Source organism: Vombatus ursinus, unplaced genomic scaffold (assembly GCF_900497805.2).
Source record: "Vombatus ursinus unplaced genomic scaffold, bare-nosed wombat genome assembly UNPS02014841.1, whole genome shotgun sequence".
NCBI classification, from domain to species: Eukaryota; Metazoa; Chordata; class Mammalia; order Diprotodontia; family Vombatidae; genus Vombatus; species Vombatus ursinus.
In genome coordinates, this window is record NW_020954619.1 from 21,251,192 (window position 1) to 21,276,572 (window position 25,381).

The window sequence follows — 25,381 nt, forward strand, 5'->3', positions numbered from 1 at the left end:
CACTTCCGCCCAGGGGAAGCGGCTAAGGAAAGGGAGGGAATAGAACAAGCTGGAGCCAATCGGAGGCTTAACCAGGCGGAAGTTGGAAGGGGGCTGAGCCCTCCTGGCCGGAAAGCGGAAGCGGCGTGCTCCGGGATCGTCCTGGAGAACAGGCGGCGAGGTTAGGTCTTGGCTTCGGAGATTCTCAGGTCTGATGGAGGGAGCTAAAGGAGAGGGGCCGGCTGGAGGCGGCGCCATGGAGAACAGCGTGGAGCAGCCTCGCCAGCAGGACCACCTCATTCGGGATGGGGACTTTGTGGTGCTGAAGAGAGAGGACGTGTTCAAAGCCGTGCAGGTGCAGCGGAGAAAGTGAGTAAAGGTACCCCTGGACTGGGAGGCGGAGGAGGGAGGAAGAGAACCCCTTCGGCACCTTCCTTTCGGGGTCTGCCCCCACCCAGCCTTCTCCTCCTCCTGGGCCACCCGATCCAAGCCCAGGTGCACCTTTGTTCACGCACCTCACACATACCGGACCAGGAGGAGAAGTAGGCATATGGCCCTTGCCCGTCCTCCCTCTGCCGCCATCACTCAGCAGCCCCGCAGCCTCTGAGGTGCACGCTGCCTGGCCGTGGGGCTCTGCCCACATGGTGGGCTGGGGACGAGGTGATGCCGTTATCTACCGGCCACTAGGACATCTTCCTTTCTCCAGGAGCTCAGCACCTAGATCCCAGTCTTCCTCTCTGACTCTACCCCGATCTTATACTTGGGGACTTCAGTTTACATGTTGATATCCTCCTCAAAAACTTTGCGCTCCCACTTCATCAACCTCCTTAACTCCAGCGACCTATACCTTCACTCCATCCCAGCTGCACACGGGGAGTCTCATCTTTCTTCTCCCTGTCATCTATAAGTGTTCCACTTGGATCGAGAACTCTGAAATTCCTCTGAGGATGACCTCCTACTCTGCTGTTTGTCCCTATGCTTCACTCCTCCAACACTTATTCTTCCTCATCACTTTGACTTCCAGATCCCACCCCCTTTGCTCTTTCAAGCCATCATCCCTGCTCTTTCACATGGCTTGGCACATTGAGCTTAATAAATTCTTATCCATTCAGTCATTCATTCATTCATTCATTTCCTTCCCTTTCCACTTTTCACTCTAGTTAACCAGGTCAGCTGTTCACTGTTCTCTGCTCTCCAGTCACTTGCCTTCTTGACCTACTGCCACTCATACCTGGCCAAACTTCAGCCTTAGATTACCCTCACCACCTGTCTCCCTCTAGTGCTACAGAACAGCGTTGGAGGAAGTCACACAACTTTGTTGACTGGGTCCACCATAAATTTGTTATCACTTATCAGATGGGCCTTCAAGTTTCGTAGTGTGAAGATCAATTGGTTTGGAGTCAGAGGACCTGGGTTCGAATCTCACCTTCATGTGTGAACGTGGGCAAGTCATTTTTCTGCTCTTGACCTCAAAGTTTTCTCATTTATGAAATGAGGAGATTGGACCAGATAGTTTTTAAGGAAAAGGGGTAGAAAGTTGGAGACAGACAAATTTAAATTTAGGCTAAATGTAAAAAGAAACTTCTTAACAATCAAGTTATATAAAAGTGACATAAGCTGCCTGTGAAGATAGGGTGCCTCCCATTAAAGGACTTCAATCAAAGACTGAGTGACTGCTTATATATATGTATGTTGTAGAGGAGATTCTTGTTCATTTATAGGTTAGCTTAGATAGTTTTCATTTCTGAGTCTTTGAATCTTCCTTTTTGTTTCAGGTGTTTCCATCTACCTTGCTGCCTCTTCATCCTCTTCCTTGTCCTTTAAGGTGTCTGTTCCCCTGGTCAACTTCTCTCTCTACGCTTTCTTCTTAGGCAATTTCATTCATTTCTTCAGCTTCAAATGTAACTTATTTATAGAAGACTCCTAAATCAGTCATATGCAATCTGAGATGTGAAAGAGATCTGAGAAGCCAACATGTCCAGCTTGTATCTGACCAAAAATCATTTCTACAACATTGCTGTCAGATTGCCATTTAGTTTCTGATTTAAATCCTCTGGTGAGGGAAACTCCCTTGTCTTTCTTCTGAACTCCAGACCTAACTTCATGGAGGAGATGGTGCCTGAAATCAGTTTAATTAAGCAAGTATTTATTAAGCACTTACCATGTCCCAGGCAGTTTACTAAGCACTGGGATTCAGAGATAAAAATGAAACTCTCAGGAGCTTGTATTCAACTTGGAGAGTGGGATGGGGGAATATGTGGAAACAACATGTGCACAGCTAAGTAAATGCTCAATATATAAATAATAAATGATAAAAATATAAATAATAAATAAATATAAAAAACAACTTAGGGGAAGGGCACTAACAACTGAGGATATCCAGAAAGGCCTCTTATGGACAGAGCCATTTGAGCTGAGCCTTGAAGGAATCTAGGATTCTAAGGCAGAGGTGAGGAGGAAAAGCATCTTAGTCATTGGAAGAGAGCCTGCGTAAAAGGCACAGAGTTGAGAGATGCATTGTCACATACGGGAAATGCCAAGTAGTTCAGTTTACCTGGAACATAAAGTTCTAGAGGGTGAGTAACAAGCATTCAGCCTGGAAGGGCAGGCTAGAGGCAGATTGTGAAGGGCTTTAAATGCCAAACAGAGGAGTATATGTTTTATCCTAGAGACAGTAGGGCTCAGCAGATCATAGATTTGAATTGGCAAGGATTTCAGCCAGTCAGTAAGCATTTATTAAGTGCCTACTCTGTGCCTGCACCATACTAAGCTCAAAGGATACAAAGGCAGTTCTTGCCCTTGAGGACTTCACAATCTAATTGGGAGAGACAACAAGGAAACATCTATGTACAAACAAAGCTATAAGAGAAATACTGAGGGAAAACTCTAGAATTAAGAGGGATTGGGAAAGGTTTCCTATAGAAGATGGGATTTTAGCTTGAACTTGAAGGAAACCAGAAAGTGGAGTTGAGGAGGAGGAGCATTTTGGGCCTAGGGGATAGCCGGTGAAAATTCGTGAAGCCAAGGCTTAAAGTATCTAGTTCAAGCAATAGCCAGAAGGCCAGTGTCACTGGATCTAAGAATGTGGACAGTGGACAGTGTCATAAGATTGGAAAGGTGGGGGGAGGTGCTGGGCTATGATTTAATCCTAGAGGTGATAGGGAGCCTCTGGAGTTTACTGAGTAGTGAGATGATGTGGTTAGACATGAGCTTTAGGAAAATTATTTTAGTGGCTGAATGTAGGATAAATTGGAATGGACAGAGATCTTTTATTTAGTCCAGGGCTTAGACTGCAAAAGGAGTCCAGGATAACAAAAAGTAACACCTTATCTAGTTCATACCCAAGGCCACACAGATAATAAGTAGCAAAAGTGGGAGCCATTGAAGCTTTTTGAGTGCAAGTCAAGCCTCTGTGGTCAGAGGAGAGAGGGCAGGATCGCCTTCAGAAAATTGTGAGGCTTCTTTAATGACACCAACCTTCTTATGAAAGCACAGCCTATTTTATTGATATTAACATTCTACCAGTATTGCTGTATGGCAGTATGACATTGAAAACAACTGCTTCAGTAGCATTAGATACAACTATCACACAGAGGACAATAGAGAGATTCATGGTGGTTTTGAGCAGACTGCAGCATATAAGTGGCAAAGAACTCTGAAGGATGGGAATAAAAGACATCTTCAAGGAAGATATGATGGGAAGACAAGATGGCCTGGTCACGTGGCAAGAATAATAATGACAGGTATACAGCTAGATTGTTCCACTGGTAGCCCTGTGATGTCAAAAAGAAATAAGGAAGGCCTTATAAGAATACTTGGTCAAGAGTTGTACAGAATAAACATGGGTGGGTTTTGCTCTGTATTATTGAAGGAAATTTCTAAATTGTTGAGATCACAGAGCCATTCAAGTATTTGAGATAAGAAAAGGGCAGTTTATAGGGGAAGCTAGTGTATTCTCTTTTGGACATGTTGGATTTGAGATCCTGGTGGAACATCTAGTTGGAAATTCCAGTAGGGAGTTGGTGATACAGTATTAGAGCTCATGAGAGAAAATAGGGCTGAGTATATATAATCTAAGTCATCTGCATAGAGGTAATAATTGATCCTGTGAAAACGAGATCACGGAGAAAAAAGAACATTCAAGAAAAAGCTTGGGGTACACCCATATGTAGGGTAGGGGACATGGATAATAATTCTGCCAAAGAGAATAAGAATTGTTCAGACAAGTAGGAAATGAATGAGCCTTTAAGGAAGCTTATTGTAATTTTGTTTGCACAGAATATTATTATTTTTCTTTATATTTGGGATATGTCCTTTCCCTGCCTTCTCTTCCCCAAGATTCTTTTTGCTCTTTGACCTGATATAGCACATTGTTTTACACCTTTCTGTTCACTAGTTTACATTATCTTTACTAGATTATAAGCTATTTGAGGGCAGGAATCTTGTTTTATTCTTTTCTCCCCCAAAGCTAACTTCATGTTCCATACACAATGGATTTTCAATAAATGCTTGAATTAAGTGTAATAATATATACTTGATAGTGATTTATGGAATATTAAGATTAACCATATCCTTCCTGCATTGGTAGAAATTTCTAAAACAAAGAAATCACATATCCTGTGCCAAAATAAATTTTTTTTTTTATTCCTCTGACATATTCTATAGATGACTTGTCTTCCCAGATAAATTGTAAGCCTTTTAAGGGCCAGATTTTATCTTCTACAGGGTCTACTAAGGTGCCTTGCACATATTGGGAACTTGAAAAATTGACTTTTGATGCCAGAAGCTTAGAGACTTTTAATATTAAGATGGTTTTATTAAGATGTGGTTTTCTTTGAAATGCAGCTGAATCTATCCTTGTGTCAAGGTGTGGCCCGTAGGTTGTTAATTCAATATATGTGAGCCCACCCTTGGATCTGAGTTCTGAAAAAGAAGTTCTCTTTTGGTTCCTGATCAATAGAAGGAAGTAAATGAAGAAGTACCTGTCTTTAAAGAAGTATTGAAACTTTAAAGTGCAGACAACTCTTAGAGAGAAGACCCGAGGAGAGATTAGTAAGATCAGAGATACTTAATATCATTGGCTTTTAAAACATTGTCATTTTGTAACTTCCCCCTTTTGTTATTTTAAAATCACTGTTTCTAACAAGATCCTTCTAAAACCTAAGGGTGGGCTGTGATTTTGTATGTAGGAGGGAAATGGGAGAAATGGAAACTTGTGTGCCCCTAACAGATAATCTGAGAGGTGAAAAACCCCAAGGGAAGAAAGGGTAGTAGCAATAGAAGGGAGATGGGAACCAGGCTGGCTCTGAGGATTGAATGTTGGCAGGAGGGCCCTTGTAGAACCACAGATGTATAATAATTATGGGATTGATTAATTGAGATATTTCTTTCCCTCCCCTCTTCTGTCCCCTAGTCTTTTGTCTTCTTTCCTTGACAGAGCTGGAGATCCTTCTGTAATGATTATAGCTCATAAGCACAACTATTCCCTAAAACTCCAAGAGTTGAAGCTGAAGAATCATTACATTCCTGGCCAAATTCTCTTTCAGGTTAGAAATAGCACAGATCTTGAGATGTGAGAACACATTTGTTTGTACTTTGAATCTTTTTGAGTTGAAAAGGACTTCAGAGGCCATCTAGTACAATTCATGCTTGAAAATAGTGTCTTTCATGACATTTCTAAGAAGTGTTTGTTTTAGAGGTTCCCAAAAAGATATAAAACTTTTTTTTAAAAAAAATGATGCATCTTAAAGTTTAATGATTTATTGTAAATTTGTGGGTTTTTTTCCTGCATTGAAATTTTGATGATGTAATATTGCATCATTTAACCACATAGTATTTATTGTAATCAAGTCATTACACGCACATATTCCTGCCAATGCATGCTGGACTTCCCAGCAATGTTTGACACACTTGTCTGCCAACAGTTGCTTGTTAAGACTTGTCGGTGGACTCAACCACTGATTGGGTTGTAACTTGCATTTTGTGTGTTTATTTGGAAAATAATGTAGTCACTACGACTTTAACTGTTACACAACAGATGAAACATGTACAAATGGTTTTTCAAAATTTTGTTATCTTTTCTTCTTTCCTTATACTTCCACCGCCCCCTTATTTTTATTCAACGCCCCCAATTACACTGGAGGCTACTATCACCACCTCCCCATTGTTCCAGTGGGGACCCCTCCCCCCAGAGGGGTGTATCACTCATTTTGGGAACCTATGGCCAACCATTAAAAGAATAATAATTAGCACAAATATAGCACTTAAAGGTTGGCAAAGTGCTTTACAAATACTTATCCACACAATGACCCTAGTTCTATTATTATCCTCATTTTACAGTTGAGGAAACTGAGGCAGAAGTTAAGGGTCACAGGCCTAGGATCACACAACTAGTAAGTGTCTGAGATGGATTTGAATTCAGATCTTCCTGACTTAAGTCTAACATTATCCACTTTGCCTCACTACTTCACTACCTCACTAATTTCTGTTCTATTTTTGATGGCTTTCTGGTTGTTGGGAAGTTTTTCCTCACATCAGGTCTAAATCTAACTATTTTCAGGGCAGCTAGGTAACTCAGTGGATAGAGCACTGGCCCTGGTTTAGGAGGACTTGAGTTCAAAATCAGCTTCAGACACTTACTAGCTGTGTGACCCTGGGCAAGTCACTTAACCCCGATTGCCTCCAAAACAAACAAACCAACAAACAAATCTGTTTTCAACTTCTGCCCTTTGTTCCTTGTTCAGCTGAGTTTGGATTCCAGCAGAAAAGTCTAATATCTTCCTTATAAACAACAACATTTAACGTTATTAATATTATATTGTATATAATATAAAATATAGTAATATTAAAAAAAATACTTGAAGAGAGCTCTCAACCTGCTTAGACTTTTTGGATTAAAACTAACATTGTTTTCAGATCTGTAGAATGGATTTAAACCTGTATAACATTGTTCCTTATATCTTATTACCTTGTCCCTAATTTTCGTTCCCTGTCAACAAGAAAATGAAAGAGAAAACACATTTTGTTTTTTGTGCATATTGTCTATTTAAAAAGCAAGATCCATAATTTGCAACCAAAAAAGAAAGCAACTAGTGATTGGTTCTCAGAGGGTTTGGTTTTTTTTTTTAATCAACTTAGCCTAACTACAGAGGACTTAAATCTCTTGTATCACCCCTACCCCTTGGACCCTCAAAGAGTTCAAGACTTACATTTTGCTGAGAATAAAAATCATTTATCTGTGAAGGGAAGGGGCTGACTGAGAATACTGGGAATGAGGTAATGGGATATATACAAATATTAATATCATTTGGAATTAATTATTTGTTACAAAAGAGGAGTGTAGATAAGGGAGGATCTGCTTAACCAGATTCTATTGACCCCATTTAATTATCTTTTGAGAAGCTTGAATTGTCTTGAGAAACATGGATTACAGCATTAGACTAGAAGAAGTCAAGAAACAAGGACCAATGTTATAGTGACTATTTTGAGTGAATCACAGTAATCTATCCCTGTTTCCCCACAATGAAAAGAAACCATAATATTCTTACTTCTTCATACTATCTCTGAATCAATCAATTAAAACATAAAAACTTCTACTGTGTGCTGGTCGTTGTGCTAAGTAAGCACTGGTCTCCTTAACTACCTAAAAATGTATTTAAGGATAAGTGAATGAATAACATTGAACTACTCAGACTGAAAATATTAACTATATTCAAGGTGGTGGTATTGATCTAGGATTTGCTTGAAAGTAGTTATTTTATTCAGTATATGAAAAATCAAATGTAGAAAAAAATAGGATCCTTATTATAGGCATCTATTAGTAAAATACTAAGGCAGCATGATACATCAAAAAGCGGGAGTTAGGAAGATATTCCCTATCTGACATAGAGATATATCTATATTATATATCTGTATCTATCTATGTAATATAATATCTATATTCAGGTTCCTCATTTGTAAAAATAGTGTAGGACCTACCTCCCTGGGTTGTTGTGAGGCCTCTGTGAGATAATGTCTTTTTTACAGGCACTGCAAACTTTAGCACTATGTAAATGTAAGTTATTTCTAGGTGGCACAGTAGTTAAAGTGCTGGACATGGAATCAGAAAGACCTGAATTCAAATCTAGACTCAGACACTTACTAGCTGTGTGACCCTGGGCAATTCACTTACTTTGCTTCCTTATCTGTAAAATGGAGATAATGATAATCACCTATCTGTGTAGTAGGTGCTATTCAGAATAAAATGAGGTATTTGTTAAATGCTTTGCAAACCTTAATATTATATAAATGCTAGCTGTTCAGTTCACGTCCTTGTGCTTCAGTTTTCTTGTCTGTAAAAGAAGAGTGTTGGACTAGATGACCACTGAGGTTTCTTTAAGCTTTTTATCCATACAGTATTCCTCAAAGACGTTGTGGGTTCAGTTCCAGATCACTGCAATACAGAGAATGTCACAATAAAGAAAGTCACAAATTTTTGGTTTCCCGGTGCATATAAAAGTTAGGTTTACATTATACTTTAGTCTGTTAAATGTACAATCTTATTATGTCTAAAAAACAATGTATATACTTTAATTTTTAAAATGCTAACCGTCATCTGAGCCTTCAGTGAGTCATATTCTTTTTGCTGGTGGAGGAGGCAATGAGGCAAGGTTGATGGCTGCTGACTGATCAGGGTAGGGGTGGCTGTGGCAATTTCTTAAAATAAGACAATAATGAAGTTTGCCACATTGATTGACCCTTCCAAATGATGAAAGATTTCTCTGCAGCATAGAGTGCTACTTGATAGCATTTTACCTGCAGTAGAGCTTCTTTCAGATTTGGAGTCAGTCCTTAAACTGTATTGCTGCTTTATCAACTAAGTTTATGTAATATTCTTCAATATTGTTGTGTCTCAGGGAATAGACAGGCACAAGAAAAGAGGGAGACAGATGGGGGAATGGCAGGTTGGTGGAGCAGTCAGAACATGTAACATTTATTGATTTAATTTGGTGTCTTATATGGACATGGTTTGTGGAAACAATTAGAATAATAACATCAAAGATCACAGATCACCATAACATAATAATATTGAAAAAGTTAATATTGTAAGAATTATCGCAGCGTAACACAGACACAATATGAGCACGTATATTGGAAAAATGGCGCCAATAGACTTGTTTGACTCAGAGTTGACACAAACCTTCAACCTGTAAAAAAACAAAAACAAAAAACTTCCCACAGTATCTGCAAAGTGCAATAAAACAAGGTATACTTATAATCGATCCTATGCCTCTCACTCAGTCAATCAGTAAGTTATTACTATTGACTAGTCCCTGTATTAAATACTGGGGAGGTAGGCAAAAACAAAACCACCCTGCCCTTAAAAGAGTTTAAATACTAAGTATTCTCTTCAAACTAAAAATTAGTCAATCAACAAGCATTAAGTGTCTGCTCTATGCCAGGGACTGCTAGGTACTAAAGATACAAAGATAAAAAGTGAAACACTCAAGGAGCTTATATTCCATCCTTAGCTGCTTCATCTAATCTTCATAGCATTATTTGAAGAACTTCCATTTTTCTCTGATTTGCAGTGAAATAAACTTATATCATAGAGCTATATATGAAGATTTCTAAATTTTTCCATTAAGTTGTCAGCAAATCATTGTCAGACTCATTTCACAGATTTGTGAAGTAGCAATGATATTTGTAAATATGTCTATATTGAATGGTTAGTTACCTGCCGGAAGGGAAGAGGTTAAACTATAGGTCTTTTCTACTTCTGTGATTCCAGAAGAATGAATGTTATTTTAAATAAACAGAAATTGTACTATTTCTTTGCCAGCCAAGCTCAACTGTTTTTCTGATCTTGCATTGTTTTATTTTTACAAAGGCCTTATGTTTTTATGCAATACGATAATATTATTTGCTTATTTAAACCCTTTGTTGTGTACTTCATTTTTCAATTTCTTCTTTTCCCTATCTAGAAACCCCAAGTTTTTGGTTCCCCCTCTCCCAATATTGATTGCCTTTTGTATTCAGAAATGATTTTGCTGGCTTTTGGTTGATTCACAGGAACTATTTGAATGAAAAGAATTGTAAAATTGTTTAGTCTTTTTTTTCCACATTTGATAGTGATATAATAGAAAGAACACTTGCTCTGGAGTCTGAGGACCTAGGCTAATATCCTGCTCTGATAATTTACTACTTGTGTGACCTTGGACCTTAATTTCCTTGAGCCTCAGTTTCCTTGTCTGTAAAGTGAAGGGACTGGACTAAATGACCTCCTAGATCTCTTCTAGTTCTAGCTTTATGATACTATGACTAGCTTATTTGAGTAACTGCCTTCTTTTTCATCTCTTTCAGAAAAGTTACTTTTGAGAAACAGTGGTTTTTTTTGGATAACGTCATTGGACATAGTTATGGAACTACATTTGAAGTATCCAGTGGTGGGAATCTTCAGCCCAAGAAGATGATGGAAGAGATCACTTCAGGTATGTCTTGTTTTTCAGGTATGGGAAATAGTTACTTAAACTTACAAAAGTCAAAAAGATCTTACAAATCAGAAGTTTTTAAAGAATCTACTGTCTACATTTACCCTTTCTTTGCTTCTAAGATTCTATTTTAAGAAATTCCAGATTAGTTTGGGATTGTAGTTTAAGAACCTCAACAAAGTGTAGTGCCAATAATGCTGAATTGGGTGGCAGATTTAGGTTCTAGTCCCAGCCTTTTCACTAACTAGCTGTATAACCTTGAGTAAATAACCACACACACACACACACACACACACACACACACACACACACACACACCCCTCCCCCAAGTTGCATCTGTAAGACAAGACAGTTTGATCTGATGAACTCATGGAATGGATAGAGGACTGGACTTAGAGTCAAGAAGACCTCAAATGTCTTTAAGGTCCAATTCATCTTTTATTGTTACTGTTCTAATTTGGGTGAAGAAATAAGTGTATCTTTTATCAATGTTTTAAAAACTAGGTTTTTTTATGCATTATAATTTAATCTCATAAGCATTAAATTTTAGAGGCATTGTGTTGTAGAGCACAGAAATGGTGTCATAGTCAGGAAGTGCTGAGTTCAGATCTCATCTTTGACACATACAGGTAATGTGATCCTAGGCAAGTCACTTAACCTCTCAATGGTCCAGGCAACTCTCAGAGACTACAAGTTGCAGAGAAGGTGCTTATATGCGTAAGTGAGGAAATTCTTCACCTGTCCTGATGAAATCATAGGTCAAGTTTTTTAAAAGCAATCTTAAATGTGAAAAATTTGTCCTATGAATTAAAAGTTTATAATGTTACTTTAGGACAAGAATATAATGAATCAATCTCTTTCCTTTAGAAACTAAAGAAGCTGGTATTGATAATCGAAATATAGTTGATGATGGAAAGTCTCAGAAACTTACTCAAGATGACATAAAAGCTTTGAAGGACAAGGGCATTAAAGGAGAGGTAATATTGAGAGTTTGCCCAGATATACTTAGGGATTTGCTTGGTTGTTAGTGAATTAAGGCACACAACTTCAGGCGAAGTGTAAGCACTGTTATTGTTATTACCTCTTCTCTTAATAAACATGTAAAGAAATGCCTTCATTTAAAAGTATGAGAGAGAGCTTTTTTCTTCTGTGGGAAATTTAAATGTTTGTTTTATTATTATTGACCCCCACACTCCTTAGCATGGATCTATCCTTGGCCCTCTTTCCCTCTTCCTTCTATCATTTTTTCCCTTAGTAATCTAATCTTCTTCCATCTTTACATAAATGAAACCCTAATCTACATACCTGTCCCCTGAGTGCCAGTTACTTATTGTCAGCTGCCTACTGGACATTTCCACTTGTCTCTTCCATTGGCATCTCAGATTCAACATGGCTGAAAGAGAACTCATTCTCTTCCTTTCCAAACCCACCCGTTTTCCAAACTTTACCTTTTTTATGCAGGGCTTCTCTGTCCTTCCAGTCACCCAGGTTCATAAGCTCATGATCATCCTTGCCTTTTTCTTCTCCTTCACTCCTCTTTTGTACTCAGCTGCCAAGTCTTGTCTTTTCTACTTCTGCAGTATCCCTTGCATCCATTCCCTTTCACCCGTTTGCCTGGACTATTTTAATAGCTTCTAAGTTGTTCTCCTTGCTTCTACTTTATTCTTTCCAAGGCACAGGTCTGACCATGTTGCTCCTTTGCTCAAAAGCTGTCAGTAGTTCCCTGTTTCCTTTAGAATAAAATATAAACTTCTTTGCCTGTTGAATACTGTCCTTAACCTATTTCCAACATACATTTCCAGCCATATTTCCCATTATTCCTCCTCATGCACACTTATGTTTCAGCCAAACTGTTCCCTAAACTCAGTTTTCACATCTGTGTATTTGCGTAGACCATCCACCTTTCTTGGATTGTACTCGCCTTTCATCTCTGCTTCTTAAAAGATCAGTTCTGATGTTGCCTTCTCCCTCCCTTGCCATTTATTAATGTCCTCTCTCTCCTTAAATCATCTTCTATGTACTTATGTTTGTGTACATGTTGTAATTTCCCGAACTTCATGAGGCTTTTGTATGGTGTAATTTTTGTCTTTGTATTTTTGGCATCCAGCACAATGTTTTTTGTGCATTGTCGGTGCTTAATAAATGTTTGTTGAGTCAAATTGAATTAATACTTTGGTTTTTATGAAGTGAGAGGATCCAGAATTAGACCTTTGTAAATACTAAAACACTTTTTCCTTTGTCTAAAAATTTTTAACTATTTAGTGTGCAATATGGAATAACTTTTCCTTTTCTTATAGGAAATTGTTCAGCAGTTAATTGAAAATAGTACAACATTCCGAGATAAGACAGAATTCGCCCAGGATAAATATATAAAGAAGAAGAAGAAAAAGTAAGAATTATATTAGAAAGTTGCAAATAGAAATAAGATGGGTTCAAAACATTTGTTCTCTATAAAAGGAGTTTTTTGTGTGTTTTATCTTTAGATATGAAGCAATCATTACTGTTGTGAAGCCATCTACCCGTATTCTTTCAATTATGTATTATGCAAGAGAACCTGGAAAAATTAAGTAAGCTCTGTTTCCTTTAAAAGTAGAAGACCTGGGTAGTGGGATATAGTAGTTTATTATAATAAAGTCATGATTTTGAATAAACTTGGGAACTTGCTCATGTTGTGCAGAGTATTTTACCACTTCATGAGTTCTGAGCTCTTTTATCACTTTAAAAATAATTAGTGACCCATCACCTTGATGTTATATAATAAATAGTACAAAGCAAAGTATTTTTTGAAATGTGAGTAACAGTGATGGAATCATTCTTTTCTCTTTAGCTACATGCGATACGATACACTGGCCCAGATGTTGACCTTGGGGAATATCCATGCTGGCAATAAAATGATTGTAATGGAAACTTGTGCAGGCTTGGTGCTGGGTGCTGTAATGGAGCGGATGGGGGGTAAGAAAGTTCCAGATTTCAAGCAGTTCACACTTGAATTTAAGAGTAAACATGCCGAATTGTTTTGGCAGCAGGTCTGAATACTGTATGCTGCCTTAATTTCAATGTTGGAAATGTTTGTGGATTCCTAATTGGAATCAGAAAGTTAGCTACTATGTCCTCTTCCTCCCTGAGGCAGGGTGACTTAAGGTGATACCAAATTTAATTCTAGCCTGTTTGAAGCTCTCAATGAAAACAGACTCCTAAAAACTGCTTAGGAGGAACCATGGAGTGAGCACCTTTTCTATGCCGAGGCCAAGTAAGCTTATCGTGTTTCCAAGTTGAGATCATTTAATAAAATTTCTTTGTTTCAAATGAGTGGTGGGGGGAAACTTGGCAAATACTTTTTCCTGGGTTTTTTTATACTGGAACTCTCAATGGATTACCATACCTTCATATATTAAAGATGTGGTTTCTTTATTTTCAGGTTTTGGATCAATCATTCAGATGTACCCAGGAGGTGGTCCTGTTCGAGCAGCAACAACTTGTTTTGGATTTCCAAAATCTTTCTTTAATAGTCTTTATGAGTTTCCCCTTGGCAAAGTGAACTGTCTTCTAAATGGAACATTTTCTTCCAAAGCTTTGCCTTCGGAGTCCAAAGACAGTATTTCAGTAGAAGAAAACAATGGCACTCTTCTTGATGACCTACAGACTTCTCCAAAGGAGATAGAAGAAAATATTGTTGAAGTTATAGAAAATAACCATCCTCAACAAGAAACAATGGAAGTTATTTCCCAAGAGCCAGAATATAAGGAGCACAAAGAAAGAGGAAATAAAAAAGACTATGTAAGGGTCCCTCACCTTCTCATGATGTTATTTCTCCTCGATTCTCCTATTCCTTCATTGAAATTGTAAATGTCACAATTATTGGAGAAAACATTTTTTAATGTTTAAGGGAATTCTGTGATGTAATGGGGAAAAAACACACACACACTGGATTTGGAATCAAGGGACCTAGATTTGAATCTTCCATTCTGCTTTCTACCTGTGAGACCTTGGGCAGCTCACTTCAGTTCACTGGCCCTCACTTTCCATATTCTTAGAGAGTTAGTAGAACTTAGTATCCTTAGAGAGTCTAGTAGAAAAAGCAATGGGCTTGAAGTCAAGAGAGACCTGGGTTCACATCTGACACTGAGTAACCATGTGGTAATGGGCAAGTCACCTCATTAAGTCTGTTTTCTCATCTGTAAAATGAAGATAATAACCTACATCACAGGGTTGTTGTGAGGGTCAAATGAGATAATGTATGTAAATGTATTTCAAACTATAAAGAGCTAAACAAATGTCAAAGTTTCTAATTAAAATGAAGGGGTCTGAATTAATGTTTCTAGCTTTAGGTGTATGTTCCATGACCTCTTAAGTAGTTTAGCACAGTGCCTGGCACATAGTAGGTGCTTAATAAATGTTTGTTGACATAACTGTACGGGTTATTAGGATATCTCCTGTGCTATACCTTGGTATTTTTATAACTGCTTCCTAAATTACATCTTCTTACTATTGTGGTCTGCCTGAAGTGGTAGAGAAAGTTAAAATGACGCTGGAGTAGATTGGAGATCCAGTAAAGTGTCTGGGTCAGCACAGTTGATTGAGTTTTTTTTAAAAAATTTTATTTTTCAAGATTCAAGAATTCCAAAGAAAACAAGAACAACAGAAGAAAAGACAAATAGAAGCTGCTACTCTGTTGAATGAAAGAAATGCGGATGGGTGAGTGTGGGTAATATCACTTGCTGAATGCACATCGCTTATTTACGTTAGTCACTAAACTATTCAAGTTCCAGAAAAACAGATGGCTTCTTATATATTTTTGTTTCTTAAAAAATGTCATTCTAGTCATCCTGCCACTTGCTCATCACCATTATTGCTAATTTATTGCTTTGAATTAGTTACTTTGGCCACAAGAAAATTTAAACTGCTCTCGATTAATTACTTAGCAGTCTGGGTCTACTTTGTCTACTTTTTCTTTCTTTTGACTGTTCCACTTGGGTCCTAGTGGTTGCGTAGAAAGAGTGATGGTGTGGAAAGAGCACCTTGGTTCAAATCCTAGCTCTACCTCTTACTGTGTGTGAGACCTTGGGCAAGTCACTTAAGGTCTTTAGGCCTCAGTAATACGCTTCAGTAAAATGAAGAGTGTGGTTTAGATGCCCTCTGAGGTCCCTTTCAGTTTTAGGTCTATGATCCTGTGACACAGTGGGAGTAAAGATTAGTATCCTTATGCACCTGAAGGATATTAGATTGAACTTAAAAGAAATCAGTCTAGGTACAAGTACAGATTTTAAAAGGCATTATAAGGCTCTTGACATATTACTATAGATAGAGCCTGGGCTAGGGACTGAACTTGTGATTTCAGTGGCATAGGGAGCTGCTGGAGTGGAACTTTCACTACCAAAAGAGACAGTAACTTTCTCTGCAATTTATAGGATTTGAAAGTAAGTCACTTGTCCAGGGACACACAGCTCTTCTGGAGCAGAGTCAGTCTTTGAACTCAGGTGTTCTGGTTCTAAGGCCAGCACTACCCACTACAGCATACTGCCTCTCACCATATTAACACAGTAGATAAATGAAGCTTATTCTCACTGGGTACATCAGTGCTCTAACCTTGGGTGTTAGAGAAAAGGCTAGTAAAAATTTCATAGACTCCTAGATATTTTGGGGAAGAGGTAGATTTGGTCATCTGCAAGGCGATTTTAAATGGTGATGAATTAGTTTCCAAATGATTTTGAGAAGACCTTTAAAGCTGGTCTTCATCTTTAAATAGTGCTTAGAGTTGCCAAATACCAACAGTGGGTAGTAAGCCTTAACATTGAGAAAGTAGCAGCCCTTGAGGGCAGCTAGGTGGCACAGTACTCAGAATCAGGAAGACTCATCTTCCTGAGTTCAGATCCAGCCTCAAACACTTACTAGCCGTGTGACCCTGGGCGAGTCACTTAACCCTGTTTGCCTCAGTTTCCTCATCTGTAAAATGATCTGGAGAAGGAAATGGCAAACCACTCCGGTATCTTTGCCCCGAATGGGGTCACAGAGAGCTGGACACGACTGAAACGACCGCACAACAATAAAAAGCAGCCTCTGTTGGCTTGAGTTTCCAGAAAGCTACTTAAATGATTTCTTTTGTGTTTGTGTAATTGAATGTATCTAATAGTTTTTAAAGTCTTATCAAAATAGCATATTCTCCTTGAAAGCAAAAATAATTTGTCTGATTTTTTTTTTCCCCTTTTTCAGTTTAATTATAGCCAGTCGATATCACCCAACACCACTGGCTCTTTCTTTGCTGGAATTTGTTGCTCCTTCAAGGCCTTTTGTTGTCTACTGTCATTATAAAGAGGTAATGCTGTACTGGGTTGATGTGTGGCTGAGTAAATAATAGAATGCTGAAGATTTGGGATGATGAAAAAGCCTGCTAAATTCTGTTCTTGAATTTCTGTCCAGAAAATATTATTTAAGCTCTATCTTTTCTTTATCCTTCAGCCACTGGTAGAGTGCTATACAAAATTAAGAGAAAGAGGAGGAGTTATTAATCTCAGGCTGTCAGAAACCTGGCTCAGAAATTACCAGGTATGTATTTAAATAAATTGCACTGCAAAATAAGAAAACATATATTGTCCTAAATACATAAGTCTTTTCACTTCTGTCTCCACAACTCTTATATCTGACTTCTTTACTCATATGTATACCCCCCCTAGTTTGGGCTGTTATCACCTCTTTCTTGGACTATTACAGAAGCCTTCTCATCATTCACCCTGCCTCAAGACTCTCCCCACTCCAGTCCAGCCTACCCCTTGCTGCCAAAGGGATTTTTTTAAGTGTAGGTCAAATTATGTCACTTCCCTACCTAATAAATTCTAGTAACTCCGTCTTGCCTTTAGTATCAAATATAAGCTCTTTTGTTTGGCTTTTAAAGCCTTTCACAATGACCCTTACCAGCCTTATGATAGAAGGCTTCCCTTTCTGCATTCTACAGTCCAGCCAAACTGCCTTGCTGTTCCTTACATACATTATACTCCATCTCCTACGTACACATTTTTGTCTTGGCTATCCCCTATTCTTGGTGCCTTTTCCTTCCTCACCGTCACCTCTAAGAATCCCTTGCTTCCTTCAAAACCCTGTTCAAGTATCACTTATGTGAAAACTGTCTTCATCATACTAGCTGTTAGTGCTCTCTTGCCCTAAATTTACCCTGTAATAATATGTACATAATTTTGTATAAAATTTACTTATGTACATGTTTCTCTGCATAAAACGTATAGTTCTTGACAGCAGAAACTGTTTCCTTTTTGTCTTTGTATCCTCAGAACCTATTAGGGTTTCAGACGCACATCAGGTGTTTAATGAATGCTTGTTGATCAAGTATTGTTGAATGTGCAGTAATTCAAATTTCTGAATTAAATTCTGCATAGTTTAGGAAATTGGCGGTCATTAACTAAGGGGCATTTTAAAATATGAAAAATTTGTTTTTATGAAACTTACTGGGAACTTTGTGTCTGTAGACCCAAAATTGCTTGAACTTCTAAAAATAATTACAATTAACTGTTTTTGTTTGTGTTAGTAGACACAACCTATACTCAGACATTAGTGAGAATTGAGACTTCTGTCTCTTGTTTTTATTAGAGGAAACCTTGCACATAGTAGACCCTTAATTCTATCTCACAGCGTCTCTCACATCCATCCTTTTCATTCCCAGTTATGTGACCACCATCTAACTTCAGTCTTTCATCACCTTACAGTGTCACCTAGGCTATTGCAGTAGCCCCCTCATTGAGTTCCCTATTTCTGGTCATATCTCTCTCCCTTTGCCCTTACAATCCATTTTCCACACGACTGCCAAAATAATCTTTTGAAAACATGGATCAACTTGTAGCACTTGCCTCCCCAAACACCTCTTGGGACTCTTTATTGCCATTAAGTTAAAATACAACTCATCAGTTTGGCATTCAAAACACTTCTCAGTCTGGCTCCAGACTCCATGTCCAGACTTACTTCACATTGCTCCCTACTTGTACTCTGGTCCAGTCACACTGGTATGTGGATTGTTCTCTGAATTCACCCTTCTACCTCCCATCTCTGTCCTTCTTTCCAAGTTGTACTCCTTCCCTTGCCGTCCCTCCTTAGGTTAAAAGGCTTCCTCAAATCAACTCAGGGACCACCTCCTATGAAAAATCTTTTCTTCTCTCTCCCTAGTTGGTATAGTGCTGTAGCTGCCTTACATGATAAATCTTGCATCTTTAAAAAAAAACAAAACAAACTTTTAACATGCAGCATGTCCTTTTGTTGTAGTCACTTGTTTTACATGATTTAGCATTGAGGTCATGAGATTTTTGACTCATACTCTTTAATTCTTCATAATGAAACCATTTTTTCAGTCATTTTACCTATTGTGTACCTTTGACTAACAGCCCATTTTTCAATGTCCAGCCTTGATTGTAGTTTATAGGTTCTCAGTGTGGTTTAAATCAGACAAGTCCCTAGGCAACAGAAGCATGTTTATCTCTACCTCTGATAAATTTCTTGACTTTTTGTGGTGTATGGAATAATATAAAAAAATGGAGCAGTATTCTATCTGTAATTAGGAATTTCTATAATTCTAGAATAATAATTACTTCTCATTATATCAGTATATTGTTAGAGTTCATCATTCCCTCAAAAAAGATGAATTTCTAGGCTCACTGAGAATTAAAAAAAAAATCCCTAAAACACTCTTTGGGGTAGATATCTAATGATTATAGTTAGATTGTATACATTTACCTAGCCGCTTTTGAGAGTGCTTTAGTATAGCTTCAAATAAAAAACGTAGCATAAGTAAAGGGGATCTTTTCTCAGTCTTTAATACTCTAGTCTTTTTATTGTTTTGTCCGTTACAATAATTTTTTCTTCATAACAAAGGTTAGCAGAGAGAGAGTCTTAGCACTGTTTTTCCAAACTTGAGAAGCCTTTGCAATACTGTAGAGGGATTAGGTCCTTATGAAAGTCTTTACTTGTTTTTCTGAGGATTAATCAGGCTGTTGTGTAGCAATAGTTTGTCAGTTCTTGATTTTTTTCATTTTTGACCCTCGTTTCCTTTGCTCTTTGGTGTGATTGATTTTATTTCATCGTAGGTTTGAATAATCTTTGAAACTTTTTACTCACCATGTCAAGTCACTGTGACATATCTTACAGTCATTGATGTATGCTCTTTTAAGAGCAACAACTTTTATATATTTCCTTGTAGTATTCTATTTTCTTAAACATAATATATTTAAAAACACAACAAAAAAGAGCATGTAGTATGGACTCATCCAATAGGGAACTGACTAAAGGTGGAAAAATTAGCTCAGTCTGGTTTTATCTATGGTCAGGGTCAGATGTTTTTAGCCTAATATCCATAGAGCATGAAAGCTTGACCATTACTGTCACAAAATGAAACCATATTCAAATTATCTCACGTTCAGGTAATTTACATATCACCTATAGTGCTGTCTACTTTCACAGATTTTCTTGTACTTACTTATTTAGGCAGATGCTCTTTCCCCAGTAAAATGTAAGCTTCTCATGGGGAAAATACTGTTTCATTTTGTTCATATCCCCAACATCTTGCATAGTTCATAGTAGGCACTTAATTTTTAAAAAAAAAATTTTTTTTAAGGCTATTGGGGTTAAGTGACTTGCCTAGGGTCACACAGCTAGTAAGTGTTGACTGTTTGGACTGAGGCCAGATTTGAACTCAGGTTCTCCTGACTTCAGGCCGGTGCTCTATCCACTGCGCCACCTAGCTGCCCCTATAGTAGGTACTTAATGAGAATGTGAGAAGCTTGTTGAGTTGAACTCAAACAATGTTAATAATAATTCATTCACAAAGCATTTTAAAGTTTACAGAACACCTTTAGTTTTGAGTTTGCTTTATAGTAAAATGTGTGGAGGGCATTTTGGTGGCGCAGTGGATAGAGTGCTGGGCCTAGAGTCAGGAAGACTTATATTCATGAGTTCAAATTTGGCCTCAGACATTTTCTAGCTATATGACCCTGGGCAAGTCACTTAACCTTGTTTGCCTCAGTTCCTCATTTATAAAATGAACTGGGATGGCAAACCATTTCATTGTCTTTGCCAAGAAAACCCCAAATGTTGTCGCAAAGAGTTCCCCAGACACAACTGAACAACAAAGTACATTTGGAGACTTTTAAAGCGTCTACTTCTCTCTCTCTCTCTCTCTCTCATTTTTTTGGCAATTGGGGTTAAGTGACTTACTCAGGGTCACACAGCTAGTAAGTGTCAAGTGTTTGGTCTGAGGTTGAATTTGAATTCAGGTCCTCCTGACTTCAGGGCCAGTGCTCTATCCACTGTGCCACCTAGCTACCCCTCTACGTCTCTTTAGAGTCATCAAATTTTAGAGCCAGAGAGAACCTTCAAGATATAAGCCAGATGATTTTTTTTTGTGTCATGGACTCCTTTGGCAGTCTGGTAAAGTTTATGGACCCCTTCTCAGAATAATGTTTTTAGAAAGTATGTAGGATTACAAAGAAAACCAATTAGATTGAAACACAGTTATCAATATTAAAAAAACAAAAACATTCATATTCCCCTTGAAAGTTATCCACATACCCCGTTCTCTAGAATTAGAACCCCTGATATAGTCAAATCCCCTTATTACAAATAGTCCTCTTATCTTTTTTAAAAAAAGTTTTGATACTTTTTATATTAGTCACATCCCAACATGCCCTACCCTCCACCACCAACGCCATTCCCTTATAATAGAAAAACAATTAAGCAGAACTGTTGGACATAGTGACTGTTTGCGAGTGTATTCAACATTATTATCCACTTTTAGTACATCCGTTCTGTCCTGAAAAGAACGAAGTATTTTTCATCCTGGCTCTGCTGGAGCCGAGGTTGCTTGAGCCTCACCTCGGTGACTTAAGGGTCGTGGAGCCAGAATGAGCCTCGAAAATCCGTAGGTTATAGGACATCATAAAAAAAAAGCATTTTCCCCTTTTATTGCAAAAAAAGTGGTCTTCATATTTAAATAACTCAGGACTGCAATTTTATTAATAATTTTCAAAAGAAGTTTAAACTTGGTTTTCTGTGCTTTTCTGTCTTGTGTCCATTTCTGTCTGTATCTTTGGTGTCCCTCATTGAGTGACCTGGACTCTAGAAGTCAGGAGGCCTTGATTATAATTTCATTGCTGATGCTAGCAAGCATTGTGATCTTAAATTATTTAACCCTTCCTGGGCATGGTTTCCATCTACTTGCCTTACAGGGCAATTTTGAGGAAAGTGCTTTGCAAATCTTAAACTACTGTGTAATTGTGAGTTTTTTATTTCTTCATCTGTAGAAGAAACTGGAAATGATTGGATTAGATCATTAAGATTTTTAAATAACTTTATTCCAAAGGGCATTATGAAAATTAATTTAACATAAGTTTTAAATGTTACATTTGAATCTTAAATTTGCCTTGTGTTGTGTCAACTTAGAAAACCTAACATTTCTTTTTCGGTTAGGTTCTGCCAGATCGAAGTCATCCCAAATTGATGATGAGTGGAGGTGGAGGTTATCTTCTCTCAGGCATCACTGTTGCCAATGATAAACAAAAATCAGAATCCTGTGTATTAGAGTTACAAAAGACTGAAGAGCCAACAGCTAAAAAACGAAAAGTTCAGGAGTCTGACTCAACCCTTGAAGATCTACCTTGATTTTACTTCCAAGGATTCTTTGAATTAGCAATTCACATTCTTAACATGCCATTACCAATTGCTCCTTGGTACCGTAAGAGCATGTTTACACAGCCATTCTTGGAAACCTGGTTGTGTTAATGTATTTTAAAGAAGCTTTTCCCGGTTAACACCTGGCTGCTGGGAAGGAAAAAAACTCTCCAACCCACTTTATGGACAAAGGTGTCAGATCCACTCTGGCATGGAGGTGCTGGGAAAACCAAAGCCTTTTGGCATGAAATGGAATTAAGTTTGACTTAACTAAGATCACTTCTGTGTCTTAAAATAGTGTGTCAATTAGTGTCTTAAAAATTCAGATAAAAAAAGAAAAAGAATCCCAACACATTTTGTATATAGGACTAAACTTGGTTTTAACCAATTGAAAATTCTTTAGTCATATGCACATACATGTGTATTTGAAAGGATTTATGGAAGAAAAGTTTAAGCAGTATGGGAGGTTTTATATAGTTTGCATACCAAATATTTACTATATCTCTCCAGTGGTATTATCTACATTTTAAAATTGTATTGGTTTTTATTATTTTTAATATGTGACAACTTGAAGTTGTAAATTTTTGTTTTATTGCTATCTATCATGGTATATGGAAGGGTCGTAATAGGGTTACTTAGTTTTTGTTAATTTTCAAAAGACTTTCATTCTTCATTTCCAATAAGACTATTCTATTTTTTCTCTCAATTAAGGGGATTTTTTTGCATATGGTTTTGTTTTGTTTTTTTTTCATGAGGGATCTCTTTCTTATAAAGGGGCAAATGGGCCATCAGTGCTTGAGGTATGACAATAAAATAATGAGACTTTTTCACATGATTTATAAAACTAGTCGCATCTAGTTTCTCACCTCAACCCAATACATTTTAAAGAGTCTTCTGTTTCAAGACTATAAATTAATGTAGTCAGTGATAGTCGTGATGCCAGTTTGCTGAGCCTTAGCATAATTAAATAGTTATATTTTTAAAATTTTTAATAAATTGGCCTTGATTTCATTATTCATTTGCAACTGAAGAAAGGTTTTCAGATTATGCCCAAGACAGATGATTTGTCTTCAGAGTTTTTGAATGTTTGTTGAGATAGTGTGGTTATTAATATTTATTTAAATATTAATAATTTATTATTAATGTTATCTTACTGTGAAATTCTCATGGGAAAAAGAGTTAGAGGATATTCATGATCAGCCTTATGTTATTTAAACTGCTAGATCTGTACTTTGTATTCTGATAATGGCAAATGATAATTATTAACAAATACACATCTTGGTATTTTTTATCTTTGCCAGCCATGCATTTCATACTGAAACTTAGCTCACAGTAAATCTGTGTTTTTCTAATGCCACTATCTGAGTACATTGTGAAACATGGGCTGTAATGAACAGAAAAGACATTTGCTTGGTTACAGATTCCAATCCTACAAGTATTTATTAATTGTCTGCTCTGTGCAAGGTCCTGTGTGACGTAATAAGGGTACAAAGACAAAACAAAACACAGTTCCTGACCTCAAAGAACTTAATTCTATTGGAATGTATTGTTATTGTTAACTTGCAGACATGGTTCATAAATCTAATGGGTGAAATTATAGTAACCTAGTACACAATAATACACAATGACTGTCTTTTTAAAATTATTTATTTACTTATTTTGTAGTCATTTATTATCTCTCCCTCCCACTGCTCTCCCTACTTCCACAATTGAACAATTAAAAAAGCACGAACAATAAAACATTCATAACAAATGTGTCTAGTCCAGCAAAATAATTCCACATGGATCATGGGCAAAAGTTTATGTCTCATTTTTTCATTTTAAGTCTGTCACTTTTCTGGCAAGAGGTGGGTGGCCTGTTTCATCTTTAGTGCTCTGGACTAATGGTTTATCATTGCATTGGTCATAGTTCTAAAGTCTTTCAAAAATTTTTTTCCTTCTCTATGATGTTGTCTTTGTATAAATTCTCCTGGTTCTGCTCACTTCACTTTGCTTCAGTTTATAAAGGTCTTCCCAGGTTCCTTTGAAACTCCCCATTTCAGCATTTGTTATGGTACAATATTTTGCATTCATATACCATGATTTATCTAACTATTCCCTAATAGAAGGGTACCCTCTTGGTTTCCAGTTTGGGGCTACTACAAAAAGAGATGCTATAAATATTTTTGTTCATACAGATCCTTATCCTGTTTTATCTCTTTGGAGTATGGGCATAGTAATGGCATAGCTAGGTCCAAGTATACACAGTTTGCTAACTTTAAGGCTTAGTTTCAAATTGCTTTCTAGAATGGCTGGACCAGTGTACTGCTCTATGAACAATGCACTCTTCTCTTTTTTTCCAAAGCCCCTCCAACATTTGATTTTTAAAATTTTTCTTTTTTTTTTTTTTTGTGATCTTTGTCAGTCTGATGGGTATGAGGTGGAACCTCAGAGTTGCTTTAATTTGCATTTCTCAAGTTATAGTGATTTGGAACATTTTTTTTTTCATATGGTTGTTGATAGCTTGGATTTCTTACTTTGAAAACTGCATATTGATATCCTTTCATCTGTTGGAAATGACTCTTCAAAATGATTACATTTTTTTAAAAATAGCAGCTGGTCTCAATTTAAGCCTTTGTTATTTACTCCTTATCTAGAACTACTTCCAGCCTGGAATTCATTTATTATCCAATATTACCAGTATTTCTGGGGAGCAAGGTACAGGTAAGTGCTAGTGATTTGAATGTTGAATTTTCAACCAAAGCCCCATAGAGCTAACTGGGAAATATAAAGGAGGAACTGAAATGACTAGTATCAGCAGCAGTTGAAAAATAATCACTATTTTTCTTGTGCATATGATTTGTGCCATCCTTTTGTGTGAATGATGACGTTAACCATAGGAAAACTGCAGAAATGTAGAAATGTGTACAGTCTAGGCTAGTCATTTTTGTTGTCGTTCAGTTGTTCCAGTCAGATCCTACTCTTTATGACCCCATTGGGGGGGTGTTCCTGGCAAAGATACTAGAGTGATTTGCCATTTCCTTCTCCAGCTCATTTTATAGATGAGAAACCAAGGCAAACAGGGTTAAATGACTTGCCCAGGGTCACACAGCTAAGTGTCAAGTATCTGAGGCCAGATTTGAACTCAGGTCCTCCTGACTACAGGGCAGGTGCTCTATCCACTGCGCAACCTAGCTGCACCATAAATAATGGAAATTTTTTAACCTAGCAGTTGCCTATAGGATGAGTGGGTTAGGTGACCTCTGGACCTCTATCTATCCCTAAGTTTACAAAAA

The 25,381-nt window shown here is 37.4% G+C and overlaps 1 protein-coding gene across 1 annotated transcript; it reads left to right on the plus strand.

The window, feature by feature from the left end:
- The first annotated feature begins 132 nt into the window (after positions 1-132).
- On the plus strand, positions 133-23,859 carry TRMT6 (tRNA methyltransferase 6). Its single transcript, XM_027840243.1, has 11 exons — positions 133-348; positions 10,321-10,448; positions 11,316-11,425; positions 12,746-12,837; positions 12,932-13,015; positions 13,276-13,400; positions 13,867-14,225; positions 15,058-15,143; positions 16,659-16,761; positions 16,905-16,991; positions 21,906-23,859. The coding sequence occupies exons 1-11, from the start codon at positions 194-196 to the stop codon at positions 22,095-22,097; spliced, it is 1,521 nt and encodes a 506-aa protein (XP_027696044.1). The 5' UTR covers positions 133-193; the 3' UTR covers positions 22,098-23,859.
- Positions 23,860-25,381: the final 1,522 nt, after the last annotated feature.